General features: G+C 43.4%; 1 protein-coding gene across 3 annotated transcripts in view; it reads right to left on the bottom strand.

Moving 5' to 3' along the window:
- GRK5 (G protein-coupled receptor kinase 5) overlaps positions 1–23,924 on the bottom strand; it is a 165,677-nt gene that overhangs the window by 9,345 nt on the left and 132,408 nt on the right. For all 3 annotated transcript variants that reach the window (XM_035138644.2, XM_035138645.2, XM_035138646.2), the window contains 9 exons: positions 23,394–23,457; positions 21,759–21,899; positions 20,619–20,809; positions 18,196–18,233; positions 16,416–16,505; positions 15,155–15,363; positions 11,024–11,161; positions 8,060–8,197; positions 757–888 (listed from right to left, as the gene is read on the bottom strand). In XM_035138644.2, coding sequence (XP_034994535.1) covers positions 757–888; positions 8,060–8,197; positions 11,024–11,161; positions 15,155–15,363; positions 16,416–16,505; positions 18,196–18,233; positions 20,619–20,809; positions 21,759–21,899; positions 23,394–23,457 — 1,141 coding nt within the window. The remainder of the gene's footprint in view (positions 1–756; positions 889–8,059; positions 8,198–11,023; positions 11,162–15,154; positions 15,364–16,415; positions 16,506–18,195; positions 18,234–20,618; positions 20,810–21,758; positions 21,900–23,393; positions 23,458–23,924) is intronic.

Here is a 23,924-nt window from a genome sequence, read left to right as displayed (position 1 = left end):
CACCCGCTCCCGACTTCTGCTCCATGCCTTTCATCTCTGCTAAATACCTGAACAATCCCAATGCGGGACACAGTTATAAGCCATGGCTACTCAGTTTCATCTCACCCTCAGTATGAATGGTTCTCAAATCTCCAAGCTCCTACCCCTAGACTATTGGCCTCCCTGAACAGGAATGAATAATGGGCGGTATTCAACTAAATGAATGTGCGGGCGGAACAACTTCTGTTTGCGCATTGGGAATTCCCCCTCCCTGTCGTTCCATCCTCAGATCTGCTCTGAGGGGCTGGGAGAACCCCCATAACAGTTTTAGTAGGCACATGGGGGAAGTCCTATTGTGCAAGTGGAAGCCACTACATACTTATGTTGAATATAACCTGATCTTTGCTGCAAATCCCACTGCAAAGTTGTGTATTTCCTGAAACAAAGGACAGGTCTCATATACCTGACCTTGAAAAAGAGCAAGCTACAGATCCAATTAAGTGAATTCTTCTCTGCTCTTGTTTGCTACTTGTTGCAGAGTGCAGTAGTTTTTATTTGAAAAACATATTATGTTTGTTTCAACAGCGATGGGAAATTTTAAATTCTCAAATGTTACAGCAGGTGCGAATGCTTTTTCTTTTTCTTTTAAAGCGCTTTCTGCTCAGCTGTATGTTAGAAAGAATGCCTCGATCCAGACTAATGAATATTCATATGCCATGTGAAAATCCATTTCCATTTAGAATGGCTCTTACTCACACAAAGACTCAAGGCTCTCACCTGACGCTTAAATATTCTGTGCAGCAATCCTTTCTTCGGCGGTTCTGGCGGGTAGCTTTTGTTAAGGTCTGGTGAGATAGTACCATTTGGTCCAAACACATTTAGTTCTTTAAAACATTCCGTTTCGATCATCTAGCAAAATGAAAAGAAGAGAAAAATACATTATTGCACCTGCATTTTCTTTTTTGGCTCGGACGCCTCATGTGTGAAAATGCTTAGGCAGCCAAAGAAAAGTGCAGTCCCTACTCTCCAGCCCAAAGAATGCAAATGTTCTCAAAATGTTCCTGTCTCCACCTCCATCATTTAGGCTGGATCCTGTTCAGAGGGCCTTCTAGTGGTTTCCTATTGTGAAAAGTGAGGTTACAGAGAACCAGGCAGAGGGCCTTCTTGGAAATCATGCCCACCCTGTGGAAATACCCTCCCATCAGATGTCATAATGCCACTCTCTAAACACCTCTTGGAGGAGGCACACACACAGAGGGGCCTCAGTTGTTGATCTCTGAGTCTGGGCAGGTTTATATGGGAAAAGGCAGTACTGTATAGTATTTATATGGTCTTCTGAACCATGCAGCTTTTCAGTCTCAGATTTGCAGACCACCATTCTTTAAAGGCAGAAACAGGGAAGCTATTGCTTTTCAGATATTGCTAGTCAACCACTCTCGTTTCCCCTGACTACTGGGACATGCTGACTGGGGCTAATGGGAGTCCAGCAATACCCGCAGGGCCACAGGTTCTCCACCTCTGCTTTCAAACATATGCTTTCCATCAGGGGCTGGTAGAGCTGAAACTGGGTAGTGGGGGGTTATCCATCAGTAAATCATCATTGGAGAAAACCTGTCGTGCGGTTTCTACTCACACCCCGGCTAACTGCCATCTTTGAAGTTAAAACTGGTTTGTGGCCTATCAGGCAGCTCAACTAGCAGACCTTTTCATTCTCTCTCATTCTGGTGGGGGATAAGCAGCAGTCTGCTGTCTGTGAAGATCTCTGCAGTGCAATGGATAACCTTGCAGCTACAACTCTGCACTCGTTCTGTGTCAAACTGATTGCAGAGTTTGATGCTGTGCACAGACTTGAGTGTCATGGTGCACAGGAGAGCAACTCTACAGAGAGATGATGAAAGGAAAACTGGCTGGATGGCTGTGAGGCCAACCTTGGGACTCCGATAGTGCCTAGAGAGGGGCAGCAGTTCTGTCGACTATCTTGCCATTTATGGGTTCCCACAATGTATTAACAATTCAGTACAATGCGAAATGAATTTGCCTCCATGCTGCCGTGCAGTGGGAAATGTGTTTTATTGGAACAAGTGTTCATTGTTGAACCTCAAACTAGTGCAACAGGGAAGAAGGGAAATGTAATAGAACTCAAAGTGGAATCTTGAAGCCGTTGCAACAAATTACTACTGAACCATTTAAACCTATTTCTTATAATAAAATGAACCTCACAATGATGGAGAATATTATATGCATACTAAACTAAACACAAGAGTACGCTCATAGTAGTTTAGTTAATAACCATTCTGGAGATCTCTAAATCAGTGTTTCTCAACCTTTTTTGGGCCACGGCACACTTGTTCCGTGAAAAAAATCACGAGGCACACCACCATTAAAAAAGTTTAAAAAATTAACTCTGTGCCGCCCTTGTTGTTGTTGTTTAGTCGTTTAGTCGTGTCCGACTCTTCATGACCCCATGGACCATAGCACGCCAGGCACTCCTGTCTTGCACTGCCTCCCGCAGTTTGGTCAAACTCATGTTCGTAGCTTCGAGAACACTGTCCAACCATCTTGTCCTCTGTCGTCCCCTTCTCCTAGTGCCTTCAATCTTTCCCAACATCAGGGTCTTTTCCAAGGATTCTTCTCTTCTCATGAGGTGGCCAAAGTATTGGAGCCTCAGCTTCACGATCTGTCCTTCCAGGGAGCACTCAGGGCTGATTTCCTTCAGAATGGATAGGTTTGATCTTCTAGCAGTCCATGGGACTCTCAAGAGTCTCCTCCAGCACCATAATTCAAAAGCATCAATTCTTCGGCGATCAGCCTTCTTTATGGTCCAGCTCTCACTTCCATACATCACTACTGGGAAAACCATAGCTTTAACTATACGGACCTTTGTCGGCAAGGTGATGTCTCTGCTTTTTAAGATGCTGTCTAGGTTTGTCATTGCTTTTCTCCCAAGAAGCAGGCGTCTTTTAATTTCGTGACTGCTGTCACCATCTGCAGTGATCAAGGAGCCCAAGAAAGTAAAATCTCTCACTGCCTCCATTTCTTCCCCTTCTATTTGCCAGGAGGTGATGGGACCAGTGGCCATGATCTTGGTTTTTTTGATGTTCAGCTTCAGACCATATTTTGCGCTCTATATTGTGCCGCCCTATATTGACTATATAATTATGACTGTAAGAAACACTTGCCAATTGCTGTGTTGGTTGCAATCTCCTGTAATAAGGCTTCACAAGCCGTCCGGTGGGTTAGCGTTGTTTATTGGCGGCCGCCAGGCTCGTTTGCACTGAGCTTTGGGAAAGAGGAGGAGAAATATTGCTTTCCGGCGGGTCAGTGGTGTGTATTGGCGGCCGCCAGGCACGTGACAATGCAAATCGCCCTTCTCGTCGCCGCACGTCGCGGCACACCAGCCAGCCGCGGAACAGCGGTGTGCCGCGGAACAGTGGTTGAGAAACGCTGCTCTAAATTGTACTCCATCCTGTCAATTTATGATCCAAAAATTCGTTACATTAGGGATGGCTAACTCTTTGAAGCTTGAGGGCCACATCGAAGGTTGATGAAACCTCTGAGGGTCACATGCCACTCACATGCCCTCCACATATACTCACATAGTACACAAACCCCTACATGCAACCCAACCTCTCTCTCTCTCTCTCTCTCTCTGTGTCACACCCACCCAACCCAATTTCTTCATCTTAGCACTGAGCTTGAAACAAGAAGTTCAAATTTCTCTTCTCATCCCAGTGCTGCAATGGGGCAATTCCTCCATTACAGTGCTGGAGGAGTGAGGGAAGTTTAAATCTTTCAGCTCCGTACTGTGATTGAGATTCAAATCTTCTTGTTGTGGAAACTGAGCTGAGAGGTTTCCCAAGGCTGTGAAGGGGCTCACCTTTCAAAAGCACCATTGTCAGAATGCATTACCAGTCAGTAACAGGAAGGAGGAAACAGGTTAGGAAACAACTAGAAGTGTCTTTTACGAACTCCAGCTGATAAGACAGCTGCATCCGTTCCTGGGCTGGGATAGCTTGGCCATGGTGGTACTCAAGATTGTATTCCTGCGACACACTCCATGTGGGGCTTCCCTGGGGCATAGTCTGGAAGCTGCAGTTCAACACAATAGGACACCTCTGCTAAGAGAACTGTGGTGGCTGACAGTATGCCACCATGCTCGGCTCAAGATGTTGCTTTTAGCATTTAAACCTCTAAATTATGTGGGGCCATGTTAACTGTGGGAATGCCTTGTCCTGTTTGCCACCGGTGAGCAATTGTGTTCCTCTGATGGGCCGCCATTCTGCGTGCCCAGTAAGTACCTCTGAACAATGGCGTCACAACATCACAACTAAGAGAGCTTTTACAGCCCTTTATTTAATCTTTTCCTAAGGGCAATGATATTCGTTAGTTGAGTTGTTTCATGGGTTAGCTAACCTTTAGTTTAAACAACTATAGTCTTATCTTGGGGAAGTTTATCCCTGACTGCTATGTAATTTTCAATTCTTTTCACAGTTTACAGCTCCTGTTTAGTTTTTGATTATAAGGAAACCTCAGCCCCTAAGCATTTTCCTTCTGAGGAAACATTTTCCAGTGAAACGAGTCACTTAGCCGGCACCTCGTCAAGGTTTACTTTATTTAGAGGTTGTTGTTGTTTAGTCGTTTAGTCGTGTCCGACTCTTCGTGACCCCATGGACCAGAGCACGCCAGGCGCTCCTGTCTTCCACTGCCTTCCGCAGTTTGGTCAAACTCATGTTCGTAGCTTCAAGAACACTGTCCAACCATCTCATCCTCTGTCGTCCCCTTCTCCTTGTGCCTTGATCATTTAGAAATTACTTTGGGCAATTCATGTCTTTTCTATATCAAGTTTCTTTTGGGAAGTTTAAACCTATTATGTTTCTTTGAGTAATCATTAGTTGAGTTTTAGTATTATTCACTTCATCAATCTCGTTTCAGGGATTTATCACGGCATAGTTTTGTTTTTGTTTCGCTCTGACAGTAAGTACGTCTGGCAACAACTAGAAGCCAGGCCTGAGGGGTTATGGTTCCAGTTCTGTGGAATCAGCTTCTGACTGAATTTACACAAGCACCCAGCATTTCTGCTTTCGGGAGGCTATTAGAAATTTAGCTTTTTTAAAGGCAGGTTTCCTTGATTAGTGACTTGGCCATTTCGTATTAAGTACCACAAGGACTTTTGTGTTTTGATGATTTCAAGGTTTTTTTTATTTTTAAATTTTATTTATTTGGCTTTTTATGGTTTTACAATCACATATCCAACATACAACATAAAGACAAGATTCCATAGAATCTCCTGGTCCTATTGTTAGCCATTTCCTCCTTTTATAATAATCCAAATCTTTTACATCTCCATTATATCCAAAATTCACCATTAAACTACAAGTGTTATTCCAATCCTACTAACAATTTTAACTACGGTATTTACAATGGTTTTCTAAGATAAATTATAAAATTTCCCCATTCTTTATTGAAGATCTGTTTGTAAGACAACTTGGTTTATTTCGTTTTCATTCATGGCTTGCCTCTCGGGGTGGAAGCACCAGCTTCCCCTGCTCACTGCTGCTTACTGGGAGGGAGAAGGGCAAGGGATGGGGACACAGGGAAGCAGCAGAGTCAAACTGATGCTCTAGCTGGTGTGCCCACACAACCCTGACATCCCCACTGCCTCTTTCCTCCTGGTCAGTGGCAGCAACGCTGTAGCTACAAAGCCAGTGTTGCAACTCAGCTCCAATGCTGCTCATTTTTACCATATACCGCCTTACCTTCCAAGTCCCAGACTGCAGAATCCGGGACCGGCAGCCGTGTGACACCGGAAGTTGCGTCGACGTAACTTCCGGTGTCGCTTTGCCCTTCTATGGGCACCAAAAATAGCCGCCGCCGGCTTCAAAAGTAGCTTCTATGCATGACCGGAAGTGCGTCGACACAACTTCCGGTGTCGCCCCGCCCATCTATGGGCACCAAAAATGGCCGCCGCCGACACCGGAAGTCGTGTCTACGCACTTCCGGTAATGCCTAGATGCGACTTTTGAAGCCGCCGACGGCCATTTTTTGTGCCCATAGAAGGGCAAATCAGAAAGAGGAAAAAATGGCCGCCGGCAGGAGAAAATAATGGAGAAAAACGGGAGACGAAGTGATACGGGGGACCACCGGGAAAAGGTAAGTAAAAACGGGGGTTTCCCGGGGAAAACGGGGTACTTGGCAGCTATGTATACCATACTTTTCCGTTTATAAGACGCCCTTATGTATAAGACGCCTCCTATTTTGGGGGAGTGAAATTTCAGAAAATGAGGGGAGGTGGCAAAAAGTTGCTGAGCTTTTTTTGGGGGGAAGGATTGCCCAGAGTTGTTGAGCAAAATCTGCCTCCCGCCTGTCCCCTCGCTGGCAGAAACTGTCAATCGCCCGCCCAATTGACGCAGCATTGGCCAGTCAACACCACCCATTGATACAGCAACCAATAACACGCACAATAGCTGCTGACAGCCGCGGCAGCAACCAACTACCCATGTATAAGACGACTGTATAAGACGACCCCTCCTCTGACTCTCAGATTCCCCCTGTTGCTTTTTATTTCTCTGTGTCGAAGAACAGGACTCTCTTAAACTCCCGCCCCACCAGTACTTCGAGGTCCGCCTAAAATAGCAATCTTCCCTTCTACTTTTAACAACAAGGGTACACCTATCCAGCTACCGTGGCCAGTTACAGGCTTGGCTCTGGGTTACTGGGAATAAAGCTCCTTTTTGCCTTAAGTCCAAGACTTCCCTCACTTAGGGTCCCTCCCTGTTACTGTCACCTCAGCACACAGGGCAGCAATGTGGCACTCCTGAGCTTCTCCTCCCTTCACCCCTCTTTCGTGTAACTCGAGGACCTGACTTATCACCTTGTAAGTCCTAGTGTCCCTTTCTTCAAGTTCACCACCTTTTGAGCCCGCCTGCCTTGCTGGATCAAACAGTCGACGACATTCCTTTGCACAACAAGAACAAGACTTTATTTTTAATATAACACATCGTTTTCAGTATTTCCTTTGTTTACAATATCATATCTTCATTCAGTGGAATAACAATAATTCCAACCCAGTCTCTCCTGGTCACCACTATCCTGGCCCCACACCCTCTAACTTCCAGTCCCCACTCTCTCCCGCCCTCTTCTCTCGACCAAGGGCTGCTCCCTCTTTTTAAAGTGTGGAATGTCCCGCCTTTCAGCAGCCAACTGTCACTCTAATGGAGTGAGTGCAACTTAACTCTTAACACCCTGGAGATATTCCCAAGCCCTTAAACTAAGCCCAATCCATCACAACGACCCCCATTTTTTAGCATGATTTTAAAGGGGGAAAAAAACTAGTCTTATACATGGGAAAGTACGGTATGTTGCTGGGTTTCTCCCTCTGCTGTATGCTACTTAGGAAACACTTATTTATGTGTTAAATCTATACCCCACCATTTCTACCAAAACAGCCCAGGGCAGCACTCGTTTGGAAGTGGTTTATAAGCCCTTAAATAGAACAAATTTGGAAATAAATAAATAAATAAAAACCCTGCAGACAAAAGCAACCCATTTCAACGAAATGAAAGGCTGCCTTGGCGCTTTATTGCAAGCTTGTTGGGGTCCACTCCCTGACATGGCCGTGCTTGAGACCTCAGGGTGAGTTAAAAATAAAACAAGGAAGCAAAAGAAGGTTAATCTTGCCTCATTTTTCTAATAGGGCCCAACTGAAGGGTACCCCCCCTTCAAATCTATACCCAAGATCTATTCAAATCTTGTGGACGTTGTTGGATTTTATCTCTGTGCAATGAAACGTATTTCAAAATCTAATAAAGAAGAGTACTCTGCGGTCCATTGGAGAACTTCGAAGGTCTCATTTGGCACTCATGGAATTTTTAGTATTTTAATATTTTATTAATTTTTTTAGAAAAAGAAAATGGACATAAACATAATTACCAACATTATCAAAACAATTGTTCCCCCCTGAAAGGAATATTAATGTGTCAAATTTTCCCATGAATATATGGGCATTTATGGAATTTTTGAAGGCTGCTGGCGGGAAGCATTAGAATCACCTGGCAGAGGAAAAAAAGAAGTATTTATTTACCTCGTTTTGCCATGGAATAGAAACGGAGCCTGTGGAGAACTTGGAATAGAAATCGTCATCTGTTTGGTCCAGGTTCACTCCCTTGACAGTTGAAAACTGTTCTATGTCCAACACGTCTTTGCAGTACACTGCTCTGGGCTGCCGCAGCAGAAGAGAAGAGAAGAGAAGAGAAGAGTGAAAGAGTCCAGAATGTGTGGATGAAGCGCTGAATGAGAATGCTTAACAGCAGCACTGCATTGTAATACAAACATTGTCATGCTGGGCCTCATAGGCATGGTTACTATCAGTACCTAGGAAAGAACGTAAGGTGCTGCCTTATACAGATTCAAACCATCGACCCATGGGCCTCAAGATTTATCAGCATTGACTGGTAGTAGCTCTTCATGGTGTCAGACAAGGAGTCTCTCCCCTGGGGGTGCTGGGGATTGAGCAAGGGAACATGACCTAGTGCCCTCCCCTCCCCATTAAAGCGTTTCCATTATAGAAAATTGCAGCACCAATGTTTAAAATGGAAAAAAAAATTATAGAGTTTTTAAAAATATTAAGTGGAGTGTCAATGTTTTATAGTGATAAACAAACTCCCCCCCCCCATTTAAACAGAAACAACTTAAAAGGGGAGAACTAACTGAATGAAAATTTCAGTTCACTTGGCATTTAGGCCAGGGCTCACAGAACCACAAAGTTTGCTCTGCTTATCCAACCAGGCATGGATTTTGTCTCTCGTGAACTGCACCCACTCTAGGCATAGCTATAACTGGAAAACCCCAGTGGGATGCATCGAAAGCAACTTTTTCGATCTTGGCCTACAAGCCAAACTCTAGAGAGCTGGTTGAAAAAGAAATTAAATGGATGCCAATTACAAGACAGGAATGTAGCAGAAAATGTGCAGTTTCATTGCCAAGCGCTTTGAAGGTGACACTTCAAGGAATTTTTTTATTTTGCTTCGACTCAGACCAACACGGCTACCTACCTACCTGCATGCACACGAAAGCTCATACCAAAATATAAACTTAGTTGGTCTTTAAGGTGCTACTGAAGGAATTTTTTTATTTTGCTTCGACTCAGACCAACACGGCTACCTACCTGTAACTTCAAATCTGTTTCATGAGGAAAACATAGCTGCCAAGTTTTCCCTTTTCTCGTGAGGAAGCCTGTTCAGCATAACGGAAAATCCCTTTAAAAAAGGGATAACTTGGCAGCTATGGAGGAAAATGGTAAAACAGCTTGGTTTGTTTTGATGAAATATTATTCTTAGTATACTTTCTGTTGAAGCCTGGGGGTTATTCTGGATGGAACACTGTCACTGGAGACTCACGGAGAGCCCACTTTCAGCTATAGCAAGCATGTCCAAAGTCCATTTCAGGGGCCTAATCTGGTCCGCTGGTCAGTTTAATCTGGCCCCTGTGGCAGTTTATTTCCTGGGGTAAAATCCTAAAAAAGCCTCCACAACTTCAACCTTAAAAGAAGCTCAACAACTTTGGGGCAAAATCATAAAAAAGCTCAACTTCAATCCTAAAAAATGGCCAACAACTTTGGTCAGCCCTCACGGCACTTCAATTCATCAAATCTGGCCCTCTTTGAAAAAAGTTTGGACACCACTGAGCTATAGCTTGTTCCCCAGCTCCAGTGTGTTTTGTACAGAGATAGACTGGCCACCATACTCCCAGGTAGTCCTGACAAGGTGTTGGAAGGTACAGATGTGAATGTCACACAGCCTGGCCTTTCCTTTCTAAGAGAGTATGGAGAATGTTCTTCTCCCACCACTGTTGGGAGTAAGATTCAACTGTCAGTATGGTTTGCTTCTGTCTGTCTAATTGGAGGGGGGGAGGGGAGGGAACCACCATCTTGTTCATCCCCTCAAGCAGAAAAAACATTTTGGGCCAGGCCTGCTAACTACATACTAGCCCGATTTCACCATGGCAAAGTTACAAGGAAAAGTAATCTACACTACAAGCTTACCATATTTTTCGCTCCATAAGAAGCACTTTTTCCCTCCTAAAAAGTAAGTGGAAATGTCTGTGTGTCTTATGGCGCGAATGCGTGGTCCCTGGAGCCAAATTGCCCAGGGGCGAAAAGCAGATCGTGCTTTTTTGTTTTTTTAGCTAAAGGCTAACAAGAGGGGAAGTGGGGTGTTGAAAAGAAGCTGCTCAGCAGCTGATTGCAAGAGATCGGGGAGGGAGATAAAGGGTGCTAGCTCCCTTCTGGTCCACCCCCTTGTCTAGGCCTCCATTGTTGAATGTTCTGCAGAGGTAGGCTGCTTGTTTTCCCAGCAACATGTGACTGGCTGATTGGATTATCTGGCTGATTAGATTATCAGAAGCTGCAGAACTGTGAGTTGAACAGGATTTTCCCCCTTTGCAAAGTAAACTCAACAACTTTGAGCTGATCCTTTAAAAATGGGGCTTTTCCTCTTTACAAAAGAAGCTGCACAACTGTGAGCTGATCTCCCCCAAAAAACAGGGCTTTCCCCCTTTCTTCATCTGAAAACTAAGTGTGTCTTATGGTCAGGTGCATCTTATGGAGCGAAAAATATTGTATTTCACCTCTATACACCAATGCAACTGTCATGGCTTCCTCAAAAAAATCCTGGGAACTGTTTTTGAAATGAATGTTCTGAGAAGTATTTGCTAAGAGATCGTTAGCTACCCTCACAGGATTACAGGTCCTAAGATTTCTTTGTAATTACTGTCAAATCCATTTATACCCTCCAGCGACTTTGCCCCTTTCAAAAATAGTACCCTGAAATAAAAGTATGTGACTGAATGAAGAATTATCGGACCCTGGCATCCAAGGTCAACATATGGCCACTTAACCATGCTAGCTCTCAGGGAAAACAGAATGTAACAGGGAAGAGAAAGCAAGCAGCTGCGATTTATGTGAGAGAACAGTCTCAAGTGGTGTATGCCATGGGTTGCTTTCAAGATCCACTTCAAGTATTGAGATTCTCTTTCAAGCATCACTTACATCAGGGACAAAAGGAGGGTCCAACATTCCTGCTTCTAAGCGTTTGAAATTCATGCTCTTGAAAAATGGGTGCCTCTTTACTTCGGCTGCACCATCCTCCTGACAACCCAGCCTCTGCTTCACATCTTTGGTCAGTAGCTGGGGAAACAGACAAATGGGATGGCAAGATGGCGGTTGTTTAATTACTTTAACACACACATGGGTACATTTGTTAAACCTTCACAGCCCTGCCTACCCATAAATAGGGCCTTTATAATTTCATTCACACAACCAAGCTGTACTACACATTTTAACAAAAAGAAAACAGGGAGTGTATCTCAGCCCAAAGGCTTCTGAGGAATAAATTACATCCACATGCAGCTCAATGCCAGAATAGGCTCATAAGTGGTTTACAAATAAGATTCATTGCACAAGCATTAAAATATAAACATCCTTAATTTAAAATGCACAATAAAAAATCCAATTCAAGCATTAAATATAGCATGTATATAATCAAATTATACAATAAAATAAGTATATAGATAAGCTGGTACTTTTCAATTTAATTTTTTTAAATGGACAACTAATGTCATCTGTCTCTCTCCAAGTGTGTCAGAAATGGGCTACAGTCAAGAGAAAAGTGTTTGTCACTTATCTTTTCAGTTCAGGTACAAAAATGTCTAAGGAGAACCAGGACCTTAGGGAGTGAAGATAGGGGCTTTCCCCTCCCCCCCCAAGTTCATGCATGACATTCCTATGTGACATGTGACATACCTATCACTCTGCATCTGCATTGGATATGAAACTCTTCTTGTGTATGTTTTCAATAGGTAGAGGTAAAAGGGATTTTTGTAAAACACAAGCTGCGATCAGAGCCGGATTTAGATGAAGAGAGGCCCTAGGCTACTCCACTTGTGAAGCCCCTCCCCACCCCCCACCCTCACAACTAGAAGAAAATGGAAGAGTGTTATAAACAAAATTGAGTGAATCCAAGGATGATGACGGGTATTTAAAATTCTGCAATTCACAATTTCTCCTCTAAAGGACATGAGATATTATTGTTAAATGCCAGGGTGAACTCTGAATAGTGACACCAGGGACCTAGAAGGTGCAGGGCTTGTCCAACCCCTGCACAGTCTCATCAGGGCTGCAGGGGCGTAGCGAGGCGCCACGACACCCGGGGCGGCAAATTGCCATGCACCCAGGGGGCAGGGCGGTGTCGCTATGTAAAAAGCGGACTTTTTACTGGGAGGCTGGAGGCTCGGCTTGGGAGTCACGGGGGTGGGGGTGCCAAGTGGCACCCCACCAGAGTGGAACCCGGGGTGGACCGCCCCCATCGCCTCCCCATTGTGACGCCCATGCAGGGCTGACCTTAAGGCAATTGGAGCAATTTGGCCAAATTGGGCCCCGCGTGCTGCTCCTAAGGGGACCCCCGCACCAGGGCAATCTAGGTGGATTTTATTTATATCTATAAGATTTTGCAGACTTTGGCTGTGAACTGTGGCACTAATAAATAAATAAATCAAGTTGCGCCCCACTGCTTCAAACTGGGCCCCACTGGCTAGCTCTGAGTCTCATAGTTGCTGGGCCTTAGTTGCCCTGCCCTCGCATGAAGTCTTCGGTTTGCAATTTTGGATGAGGGGAGACTGCCTGCTAGGGAGCGGGTGGGCTGGCGAGGCCCCCTAGATTTAGAGGCCCTAGGCTTCAGCCTACTTAGCCTATACAGTGGTACCTCGACTTCCGAATGCCTCGACTTCCGAAGGTTTCAACTTCCGAAGTCCGCTAACCCAGAAGTATTTTCGCCATGCGTGCGTTCTGTGTATGCGCAGAAGCAGCACACGCGGTCTGTGCATGCGCAAAACGCAAAATTGCGCTTTGCGCGTGCACAAAATGGATGCTCCGACTCCTGAAGTTTTTGACTTCCGAAGAGCGCCGCAGAATGGATCGCCTTCGTAAGTCAAGGTACCACTGTACATGAATCCGGCACTGGTTGTGATACAGCTGTCTTCTCTTTGTCCATTAGAGGGCAGCAATGGAAAAGTTAACACAGACCCTGTAAACAAAAAATGTTTGTATAGGCTTGTAATTAGAAAATTATTTTTAAAAATGAATGGACATAATCAGGTCTCAGCTATACAAGCAACAGAAAGTTCAATACTATATCTATCTATCTATCTATCTATCTATCTATCTATCTATCTATCTATCATCTATCTATCTATCTAATCAATCAGCTTCAGTGGAAAGGAACAGCTCCTGCTTGTGTCCTGTCAATGATTAGGCTACTGTTTCTGGAAAAATTCTCCAACTAAACTGTTCCCAAAGCTAGAAAAATATAGACAGAAAGGCAGTGGAAAATACAAGCATCACTGAGGGAAGTTGTTAGGAGATGGGGACTGGGTCTTGCACAGCTTTAGTAGATCACAATATGTAAGAAGATCTGTGAACCTGTTAAGTCTCACAGTTCTCAAATTATAAAAAATGGAAGAGAAAATGTGAAATATAATGGATTTAAATAAAATAGGTGGTAGAAGGAAGAAGGGAAGTCATGAGGATGGTGAAATATAATCTGATATGTATAATATGTAAAATATGTATATGAAGTATGTAATATGTAAAATCAATAAAGATTATACTGTATACAAAAAAAAGTCTCACAGTTCCCTGACAGGTGGGAACAGGAAGAGCACAAATAGTAAATGGAATAAATGGTGAAATCTTCCTTCAAGTGTCTGTTATTGACATTATGGCTGCCACAGTCACAACCGGAGATCATTCTGATCAAAGGTAGCCAACGTGGTTGTCCTCTAAACATTGTGGAGGACAATTCCCATCTGCCCCAGTCAGCACAGTCAACAATCAGGGATGATGGGAGATGGCTGATCCATGTCAGAAATGGAAGACAAGAGAAAAATTACTTTGAAAAATGAAGCCAAGAAACCTTACTATAGGGCCATACTGCAGTAACGAAGAGAAAAGCCCGGACATTTTCCTGCGGCCCATATCCTTTTAGAAATTGTTGAAAGCATCACTAAGAAGCTATTCATCACTTATGCTATTAAGGGACTGTGTGGAGAACCCTCTTCTCGTCTCCTCACAGAGCATCCCAGTGTGTTCAAACTGAGTTTTAGCTAATTTGAACGAAACATAGCCTTGAAAGGAGAAGAAAAGGCTAAGGAGTAAACGTTACATAAATCCAGAGCGGAGTCCCTAAGACGGCTGGATGGCATCTCCAGCAACTCCTGCAGGCAAGCTGTTGCCAAATATATTGCTCTGCTTTCCTTTGGACCACATCAGTGAGGCTGTGAGGGGGGTTCTTTTCATCTGGGCAGCCCAGGACCTCCATACACATTGCCCAAGGGAGGTCACTTTGGTGCAGCTTAATGCTTATGCTTAACTTCACCCCCAGGGGCACACTCCATTGTCTCTTGAGACAGATGGATTCCAACAGCATGTTCCTGTGTCTCCTAAAAGTTTAGGACTCAAGATGAAGACATGTAAAGGACTGTAGTGAGAAATGGATACATTTCAATATGTACACTTGTATGTACACACACCTTACTGAAAATAACGTGGCTATTTGAATTTGTTGTGCAAGTGAATTAAAGCATGTGCCAGTTCGGACATGTGAATGTGAGTCTAGGCAGGCTCTTAAGTGTGGCAAGACTGGGCATTTTCTTGGGCCAAAATCAGCAAAGGACCCACTGCCTCAATATTCATTTTGAAGAGAGCCCCCACTCTCCCAGATTATTGGGGTGGGGGTAACTGAAAGTGTCTTGATTGAGGGCCTTCAAAATTCTGGAACTAGTACCGGTATGGAGAGTTAATTAAGCTACCCTTACCTCTCAAGGGCATGGACAACACACTCGAAGCTCCTAAAAAGTTTTTCCAGAGCCACAGGATGGCTCATACTCTTCTGTTGTGTAATGAGACAGAAACGTCACTTGGGAGGGAGCAAACGAAAAAGCCTAAATGATTATTCAGTGCAACTTCTATGCCTCTGGTTAATTTCCATGCTCCTGAAGCACAGCGTTAACATTGGATTAATCTTTTTCAACTGTAATTACCTATTCAATACAGGCTGCTAACAAATTTGGGCTTCAAGTCTCCAAAAAAAAAAAAAGAGAGAGAGAGAGAGAACAGCCCCCTTACCATTTTGCAGATAGACTTTGCCTCCTCAGAGAATTTATGGGAATACACCTCCTCGGTCTCCAAGACTCTCCTGTCTACCTCTTCTCGCTTCACCTTCTCTTTCCTTCCACGAAAGGGAGATTGTCCTGCAATCATCTCATAGATCAGGCAACCTAACCCCCAGTAGTCAGGGCTGAGGGTGTATCGTTGGTTATTCAAGACTTCTGGAGCTGGGAAAGAAAGAGAGGTAAGATGGGATCCATTTCTGAACTGACATCATCACACCCATGGCTAAATAACCAGCCATAAATCAAGAATGAAAGAAAAGATTCCATCTAAGCTTTGATTTGGCAAAAGGACCGGTTCACATGTTACATCTACTACTGGGAGCCCCCAGAACGGATTTGGGGGAGTACAATTAGAGGAAGTTCTACTATGAATGAATGAATGAATGAATGAATGAATGAATGAATCCTTGCACTGACCTTGCAGTATGTTGGATGCAACCCCTGATATGTAACTCTTTGACTAATATGTGGACTGAAACTTGTGTACACTTGAAAACGTCGGCAGCATTAGGATAAATTCAACACTGTAAACAAGTTTTGATGGCTGTAATAATGGAATACTGAATGTAAAATATGCAGGGATTCAGGGCCGGCTCGTCGTAGACCCCCGGTGGCGCAGGGCACCATGGCGCCGGCCTGCCAGGAGGGTGCCGCGAGCTGCGCCCGCCCGCCCGCTGGCCGGCCGGTCCGCCGGTCCGCTGCGCAGCTGTGCGCGGCGCCCACCTGCCCACCGCGCTGGGAAACGGGGCGGGAGGGCGCCGGAGAGATCGCACTGTGCCTGCCCGCCCGCCCGCCGCGCAGCAGCGCAGCAGCCCCGCGCCCACCGCGCTGGGAAACGGGGCGGAAGGGCGCACCATGGCGACAGGGGCGCTTAAGACGGCGCTGCAGGGATTTATGATATGTAAAATGAACCATGGAAAGAGAAGAAGGGAAGTCATTGATATTTTAAAGTTGTTTAAATGAATATTCTAAATTTTAAAACAGAAAAATTAATAGGAAATTATTAACAAAGAAACTTAGTGACACTGGATTTGACACTTTTCTTCATGTGATGACATCTTTCTCAAACTTATCAAAACAAAGAGAGCCTTTTGCCCATGACTGTTTTGCTGTGCATGATTTTCTTTTCCTTTCTTTTTCCTTTTGGTATTGCTTTGACCAAGTTTGAGAAGACAGTTTTGATAGCAACACACATAAGGTACCAAAACACTTACCCATGTAACCGACTGTTCCTACCCGTCCACGGATTGATTCACCATCAGGGATTTTAACAGCTAGACCCAAATCAGATATTCTGATGTGGCCTAAAAGGAGGTGGAGGGGGAAAACACAAATGTTCTAGCATAGCTATATACCTCTACAAAACAATGGGTTGTATCATTCAGCTGGTGATAAGGCATCACTCAGCTCCACACCTCCCTAATCTGCTCCAGAGAGTTGGGGAATCCCCCTCCATAAGAGATTGAAAGAGGTGCCCAGGGCAGTGCAGAAGAGAGAGTTAGGGAGAATTGCCCCAAACTGGTCCCCATACTGTTCAGCGGATGGAAGGCCTGCTATCAGCTGATACAACCCATCATTTTTTTCTAAAAATTCACATCATGAAAAATAAATCTAAGCACGTTGAAAGAATAAAATGGTACTGGTTCCAATCAAGGAACAAATGAAACTGCCTTTCAACATAATTCAAAGTGTTGGTGCTGACCTTTAAAGCCCTAAACGGCCTCGGTCCAGTATACCTGAAGGAGCGTCTCCACCCCCATTGTTCTGCCCAGACACTTAGGTACAGCGCCGAGGGCCTTCCGGCGGTTCCCTCGCTGCGAGAAGCCAAGTTACAGGGAACCAGGCAGAGGGCCTTCTCGGTAGTGGCACCCGCCCTGTGGAATGCCCTCCCACCAGATGTCAAGGAAATAAACAACTATCTGATGTTTAGAAGACATCTGAAGGCAGCCCTGTTTAGGGAAGCTTTTAATGTTTAATAGATTATTGTATTTTAATATTCTGTTGGAAGCCGCCCAGAGTGGCTGGGGAAACCCAGCCAGATGGGCAGAGTATTATTATTATTATTATTATTATTATTATTATTATTATTATTATTATTATTATTATTTTCCAGGTCAGGGCATTTGTTCATCAAGCTCCATATAATCCCACTTTGGGCATGATCAGCTCTTGTGTACAGCAGAATGGAAACAAGGAGCAGACACACACTAGGTAGCCCGACCCCAGTACTGCATGTTCTTTCTAGTAATTTTCCTGACACCTGTGTGCTCAAAGTGACTCAAACCCTCCATGGTTTTTACCAAACTATCAAGATTTCATTTCCCCCCGCAGGAAGCTGATTGGTTGGCCTATGCTGGCCTGCATCATCTTAGTGGGCAAGAGCAGGCTAAAGCATCGTTCATTTCTGGGTTTGGAGATTTTAATTTCTGGAATAGGAACAGGAATACAGAACAACCAAGCACAACCCAAAACCAGTTCTCTCTCTCCCGCCCCCCTTGAAAGCAGGAAACATAACACAAAAAGAGTCCTGCTGGATCAGGCCAATGACCCATTTGGTACAGCATTCCTGTTCTCACTGTAGCCAACTCGGTGCCTATGTTATTTACTAGTTTCTACACAGCTGATCAAAAGCAGTAACGCAGGGTTTCATCTTGGAAATGGCTCGAAAAAGTAGGATAGAGTGCATCTGAGCACCGTAATTATTTATTAAGGAAAATTTCCAGAGTAATGAGAAGAACAAACAACTTTACTTATTACAGAAATGTTGCCCTGAACCCTGAACACCCACTGCTTTTCATAATGGCACTTTCTTTTCTCTCTCTTTTCTGGGAAGTCTATCCTTTTCTATATCCCAAGAAAAGCAGTGGAAGCTGCTCCTCCATGTCTTACCCACTTCAGAGAACGATTTGGCTCTGCACAATACCATGTCATACAACTAAATGTAAGCTACTTTACTGTGGAAGAAAAGGCCTTGCCTAAAGCTCTCAGACTTACCATAATCATCTAACAGGATATTTTCTGGCTTCAAATCCCTATTAAAAAAAGAGATAGAGGGAGAAAGAAAGAGGAAAGATTGCAATTATTTGTATGAAAGCAGCTTTGATATTGGAGGAATAAGCAAGGCACCAGAATGCTGTTTCCTTCCAGCCATAACACAGCAGGGAGCCAATTCTCGGAAAACAGATTTCAAAACATCATTTATTTATTTATTTAAAAAATACTATTGCAAGATGGAAGGTCCCAGTCCATCAAATAATATTCCGCTCTGCTGGCACAAGGTCATTCAGTTCAATGAGATTTGTGTTGACAGAGAACTCTGAGAATCACGTAGGTGATATAGTCTAACCCGCCATCATAATATTAGAATAATAATAATAATTTTATAACCATTTTATTATTTATATGCCACCCATCTGGCCAGCTTGCCCCAGTGTATGGAAGTGAACAAAGAGGTGGTGACCATCTAAAAAACAACCAAAACCCACACTCAACTTGGCTTTATGGATTTCAAAAAACCACTGCACTATTTTAATTTTTTTAATTAAGGCCACTCTATTATTTCGCAACCTATTTTTAGACAATTCCAATTTATACATATTTACTTCTGAGGTAGAAAAGCCCCATTTTTATAAAGATAACCATTTGCTTTATTAAATTCATGCATTGGAGAAAACTTGTTAAAATATTGCTTCACAGATAATTGTATTTGGGAGGGGCTGTTTCAAACACCTCCCCATGTGACAATAAGGTGGGCAATTTGGTACACAGATCTTTGTCACCACAGAAACAACCATGTGAATTGGCTAGACTATAATTCTTCAAGTTGATTGTTAGAGCAATTTGCACTGTGAGAGGACCACCCATTATACAGTGCTTTAATTTACTCCCTTTTAAATGATTTTAGGTTTTGCGATCACCAGACAGAAAACTTAGTGGTTTTTCCCTACTAATCAAGTGGGAACTTTTTTTTGTTTATTCAAAACATATCATGCACGTTATTTATTATTATAAGCCAAGGCACATGTACGAAGAACATTTTTGTTCCCTTCCTTTTGTTGGTTTAAATCCCTATTGACCTCACAAGATAAACTTCACAAAATAAACCAATGGGACCAGGCCTACTTTTCAAACAAACAACTCTGAGAAAATATGTGAAGGGCGAGAGAAGGCAGAAGAAAATAGATGGCTTTATTTTAAATACTACTGTATGCTTATTCTCAGTGCTAACAAAAAGATTCGCTTTGGAGAGGTGGGATGAAAGGTCATTCGCAACAAATTTCTTCGTTCCAATTTTAAATGTTTCCTTGACGAGGCCAAAATGTTTTAATTCTCTTGCATTCTACATGTTGGCTGTTGATCGGTAGCTAAGGGGCAATACCCCCACTATTGCAAAATAATAAAATAAAATAAAATAGGGGAAAATTCTTACAATGTTCATGGAAGTTCAAACATGTACTTGGCAGGACAGAGAAATAGCACTTGTGAGTGTCCTATCAAGTACCACTTCCATGTTTTGTAGGGGTTCTTGAGCAAGATGTCCTCGATGGTCTCCCTCCCTTAGTGACTCCACCACTCATGGTCATTTTGCCAGCTGTTTCTGCTCCTCCAGCTCATCATTGCTACAAACTGCTTTTCACCTTTTTTTTACTTTTACTTGCTCATCCGCCTCTGAGTCCAAGCACCATGCAGGTGAACAAGCAGGTTGCAGCGGTGAGAGTCCATCCAGGAGGTTTGCCAGGGGACCCCTGCTGGAGGTGCCCAACCATTTTGATATTTGACACCAGGCTCTGGTCCCTTTGAAAAAAGAATCCCAGGTTTTGATAAATTATCCTCTTCGAGATCAAGGACAAGTTGACCCCGGGTGCATCACAAAATAGTCCTGCCTCCTATTTGTCCACCAGTAAAATGAAGTCCATGTTGCATACAGACTATCTGTTCTGTCACAGAGCTATGGCCCTTTCTCTTGTAATCCTAGGGCTGAAAATCTATTGAACATATGAATCTGGCTGACATAAAGTCAGATAACTATGTAATCATTATAACACAGCTTCCCAAAGTCTTAAGCAGAGGTCCCAGCCTTGTTACTCAAGAGCCTTTTCAACAGAGCGGCTGGGGACTGAATATAGGAATCTTACGGCTGTCGCAGGCGGGAAAACTAGATAAGGATTGTAACATTTTCCAGACAAATCTGCAAACAGGATCTTCGATTTCTAAGTAGATGGCTTTCATTATTTAATGGATGAGCAGCTTCTACATAAAATTTCAATGTATGGGTCCTTATGTGATACTCCTGAAAAGCCCACTCACAAGCACAAAACATGGAGGTGGTTCCGCGTATCATAAATATCTATGTATAGTCTCAGGAAAATAAAACAGACTCTGCAATAAGTTTCTGAACACACCGGAATGATATTTACCTGTACACAGTGTTCTCTTTGTGCAGGTCTTCTAAGCCACAAAGAATCTCTGCTGCATGAAACAAAGCTCTTTCTTCCTCAAAGCCTGGGTTCCCCATATTATAGATGTGGAACTTCAGGTCACCCCCATTCATTATGGTTAGAACTAGACAGAGCGCATCCTTTGTTTCATAGGCATAGGCTAAGTTGACCTAGAAGAACAGTTGGGATAGTTTAAAGCACAGAGACAGGTGCTTGATGCACACATATTCATTCATTGCTAATGTTCTGCATTTGGAATGACACAAAGTATTATATGACTGAATGGAGCCAAAGGGGAGATAGGCAAATCGTCAAGGGTTAAAAAATAAAACTCTTGAGAATTTTGAAGCAACATGGTACTAGGTCATTTTCATTTTCACTTGCAGGTCCGTAGTGTCATGCTGCTATGAATATTTTTTCAGCAATCGTAGAGATCTGATGACAACCAAAACAAAGGAGACAGTCCCCAAAAGAATGAGAAACAACAGACCAAGTTATAGGTGTCCCCTGAAAACAATAACAATCATGTAAAAAGTGACTATAGTTGAACAACACAAGATAGCATGTACAGTAAACACAGAGCCGTGGTAGCCGTTATTCTGTAACAATCACACCAATTTCTACAAACAGCTCAGATTATTACGTTATTATGACGAGATCCCCTAGACTGCACCCCATTTCATACTTCATCAGAACAAAACAGATAATTTATTGCAGATGGCAAAAGTAGACCTCCCTCCCCCTTAGATTTTTTTACACGCAGCCATGTTTGGTTTAACTATCAATCACTTTTTACACAATTATCATTGGTGGTGGTGGTTTGGCTTCCTGTGCTGCTCCAGGTTTGATCTTCTCATTTTACTCCTGCATCTCAAGCAGCTCAAGGCCTGACAAATGAAGCACGAGACGCCCTGGCGTTTTGGACTATCAAAGAATGATGCACAGAAAAGGCTGTACTGGGAGTGACAAAACATATCACATACAGCCAACTTCAGAATGTTGGCTTGAGCCGAGATGTTTTCTGGAAGCAATATACACTTCCTGTGACTAATGCCATTCCTTGATGGGTGTGCCGCCCAATGGAAAGCCTGTGCCCATTGCAAATTTGGCAATACTTACTACAAATTGACTATTGACTTTTTCTAGAATCTGCTTTTCATTTAGGGCCATGGATTCACCTTTCCTCTTCTTTATCCTTTTTTTCTCTAATCTTTTGCATGCATACATTTTCCCAGTTGCTCGTACTTGGCAAGCACACACCTAGAAGGAAAACAACAACATCAACAAATTGTGGAAGGGAGGGTTGTGTAGGAGGAATTAGTCATTTAAAACTGGTAATCCTGACCGTGCCAATCCAGAAGGAAGTCTTATTGCATTCAACAAGGCTTGCTCCAAGGTCGGCTGGGTTAGGATTGATGCCTAAGTTACCAAAATAGCTTCTTGATAAAACTGTATTATCTGAATCCCCCCCCCATCTTACTTTTAAAGGAAATTCAGAACTAACTAAACAGACTTATTAATAGTAAGTAAGTACTAATAATAGTCTTCGGTATGGGAAAAGGAGCAAAGTTTGAAGGAAAATTCAGAGCGCATTGAGCTACAGAACTCATTGAACACCCTAAACTGAGAGACACTAACCAGAATAACCTCTACCAATGGATGGGGGGCACTTCAGGCCTGGCACCCAAAATTGGGCCCTCCTGGCCTCTCCATCTAACCCTTGAGACTCTCCATACCTCAGCCACACCCTTCCCAGACCTGCTTTGCACATTCTTTGAATGCTTTGCCTGGTTAGAATGTGTCCTTGAGCTCTGTTAATATTTCTTGTTTGCCTGGATAGAGGCGCATGGGGATGTACTTAGACACTAGCCTACTGTACAAAGGTAAGTAAGTAAGTAAACTTTAATATGGTCAAAGACCAGCAAAAGGTACAAAGGTACAATTTGCATTCACTTCTCCCGCTTTTGTCTCGAGTGCAGCCCACCACTGGGCTGTGGCCCCAGGAAGGCTGTGTAGAAGGGGCTGTGGTCCTTGGGCTGAAAGAGGTTCCGGGCCCTACAGAAAATGCAAATTCCCATTCTGGAGGGTTGAGCAAGAAGAAGACCTTGCTGCAGCCAACCAAGGGGTTGAGATGCAACCCTCACTTGTCAAAAGAGCAACCACAGAAACATGATGCAATAAAGGAGTCTTGGAAGCCTCTTCAACAAAGGAACATAGGAAGTTGCCATATCCCAACTCAGGCCATTGGTCTATATAGCCCAGTATTGGCTACACTGATGGAAAGCAGCTCTTCAGAGTTTCAGGCAGACACCTCTCCCAGACATACCTGGAGATGCCAGGAGATCTGGCCTTTTGATCTGAGACCTTTTACATGTCTCTCAGTTTAGGGTGTTCAATGAGTTCTGTAGCTCAATGCGCTCTGAATTTTCCTTCAAACTTTGCTCCTTTTCCCATACCGAAGACTATTATTAGTACTTACTTACTTTTACTCTACTACTGAGATGTTGCTTTTCTCTCAAGCAATATGGTTTACTAGTGTTTTATATTTACATGCAGGTAAACACTTACTATCTCAAAAACACTGCCTGAGGCACACCATCTGTGGCTCAAGCTTAAAGATTCTTAAACCTTAAATCATGAAAATCATGCAGTTCGTAGCATTTTCACGCTCAGTCCATCAGATTTTTGTGGGTCTGGCTTACTGTTCTTCCGAGGAGCACATTGTTTTCAACAGAAGTTTTCAGAACTACTTACCTCCCCGAAACCACCTTTTCCTAATACCCTGTACTGCCTAAATGTGTTTTTCGTTACTGGTTGCCTGAAAAAAAGATTGGGAAGGGGAGAGAGAAAAGAGATAAAACTCTTAATGCTATTTTTGAAGAAAGAAAGAAAGAAAGAAAGAAAGAAAGAAAGAAAGAAAGAAAGAAAGAAAGAAAGAAAGGAAAGAAGAAGAAGAAGAAGAAGAAGAAGAAGAAGAAGAAGAAGAAGAAGAAGAAGAAGAAGAAGAAGAAGAAGAAGGTTGCTTTAAAGGTAATTCGAAGAAAATCACCCCCTAACCATTAGCTCACCATCCCAGGCTATTAGCTCAACAAAAGAAAAGTTAAGTCAGCCATTCCTACAGCAAGGCACAATGATAGTATTGCCAGCTGTTTTGAAATTCTGCAGGTTTTCCCCATTTCTCAAATGACACTGTTCATTGTAGCCTATAGAGCTATTAGACACAAGCAATTTGCTTCCTGTTTCTGCAGGGCAGGGCAGACCAACCTGACCCTCCATATGGTGCTC

Source organism: Zootoca vivipara, chromosome 5 (assembly GCF_963506605.1).
Source record: "Zootoca vivipara chromosome 5, rZooViv1.1, whole genome shotgun sequence".
Classification (NCBI taxonomy): domain Eukaryota; kingdom Metazoa; phylum Chordata; class Lepidosauria; order Squamata; family Lacertidae; genus Zootoca; species Zootoca vivipara.
Note: the sequence above shows the minus strand (reverse complement) of the source record. Positions and strands in the feature narration are given on the sequence as shown.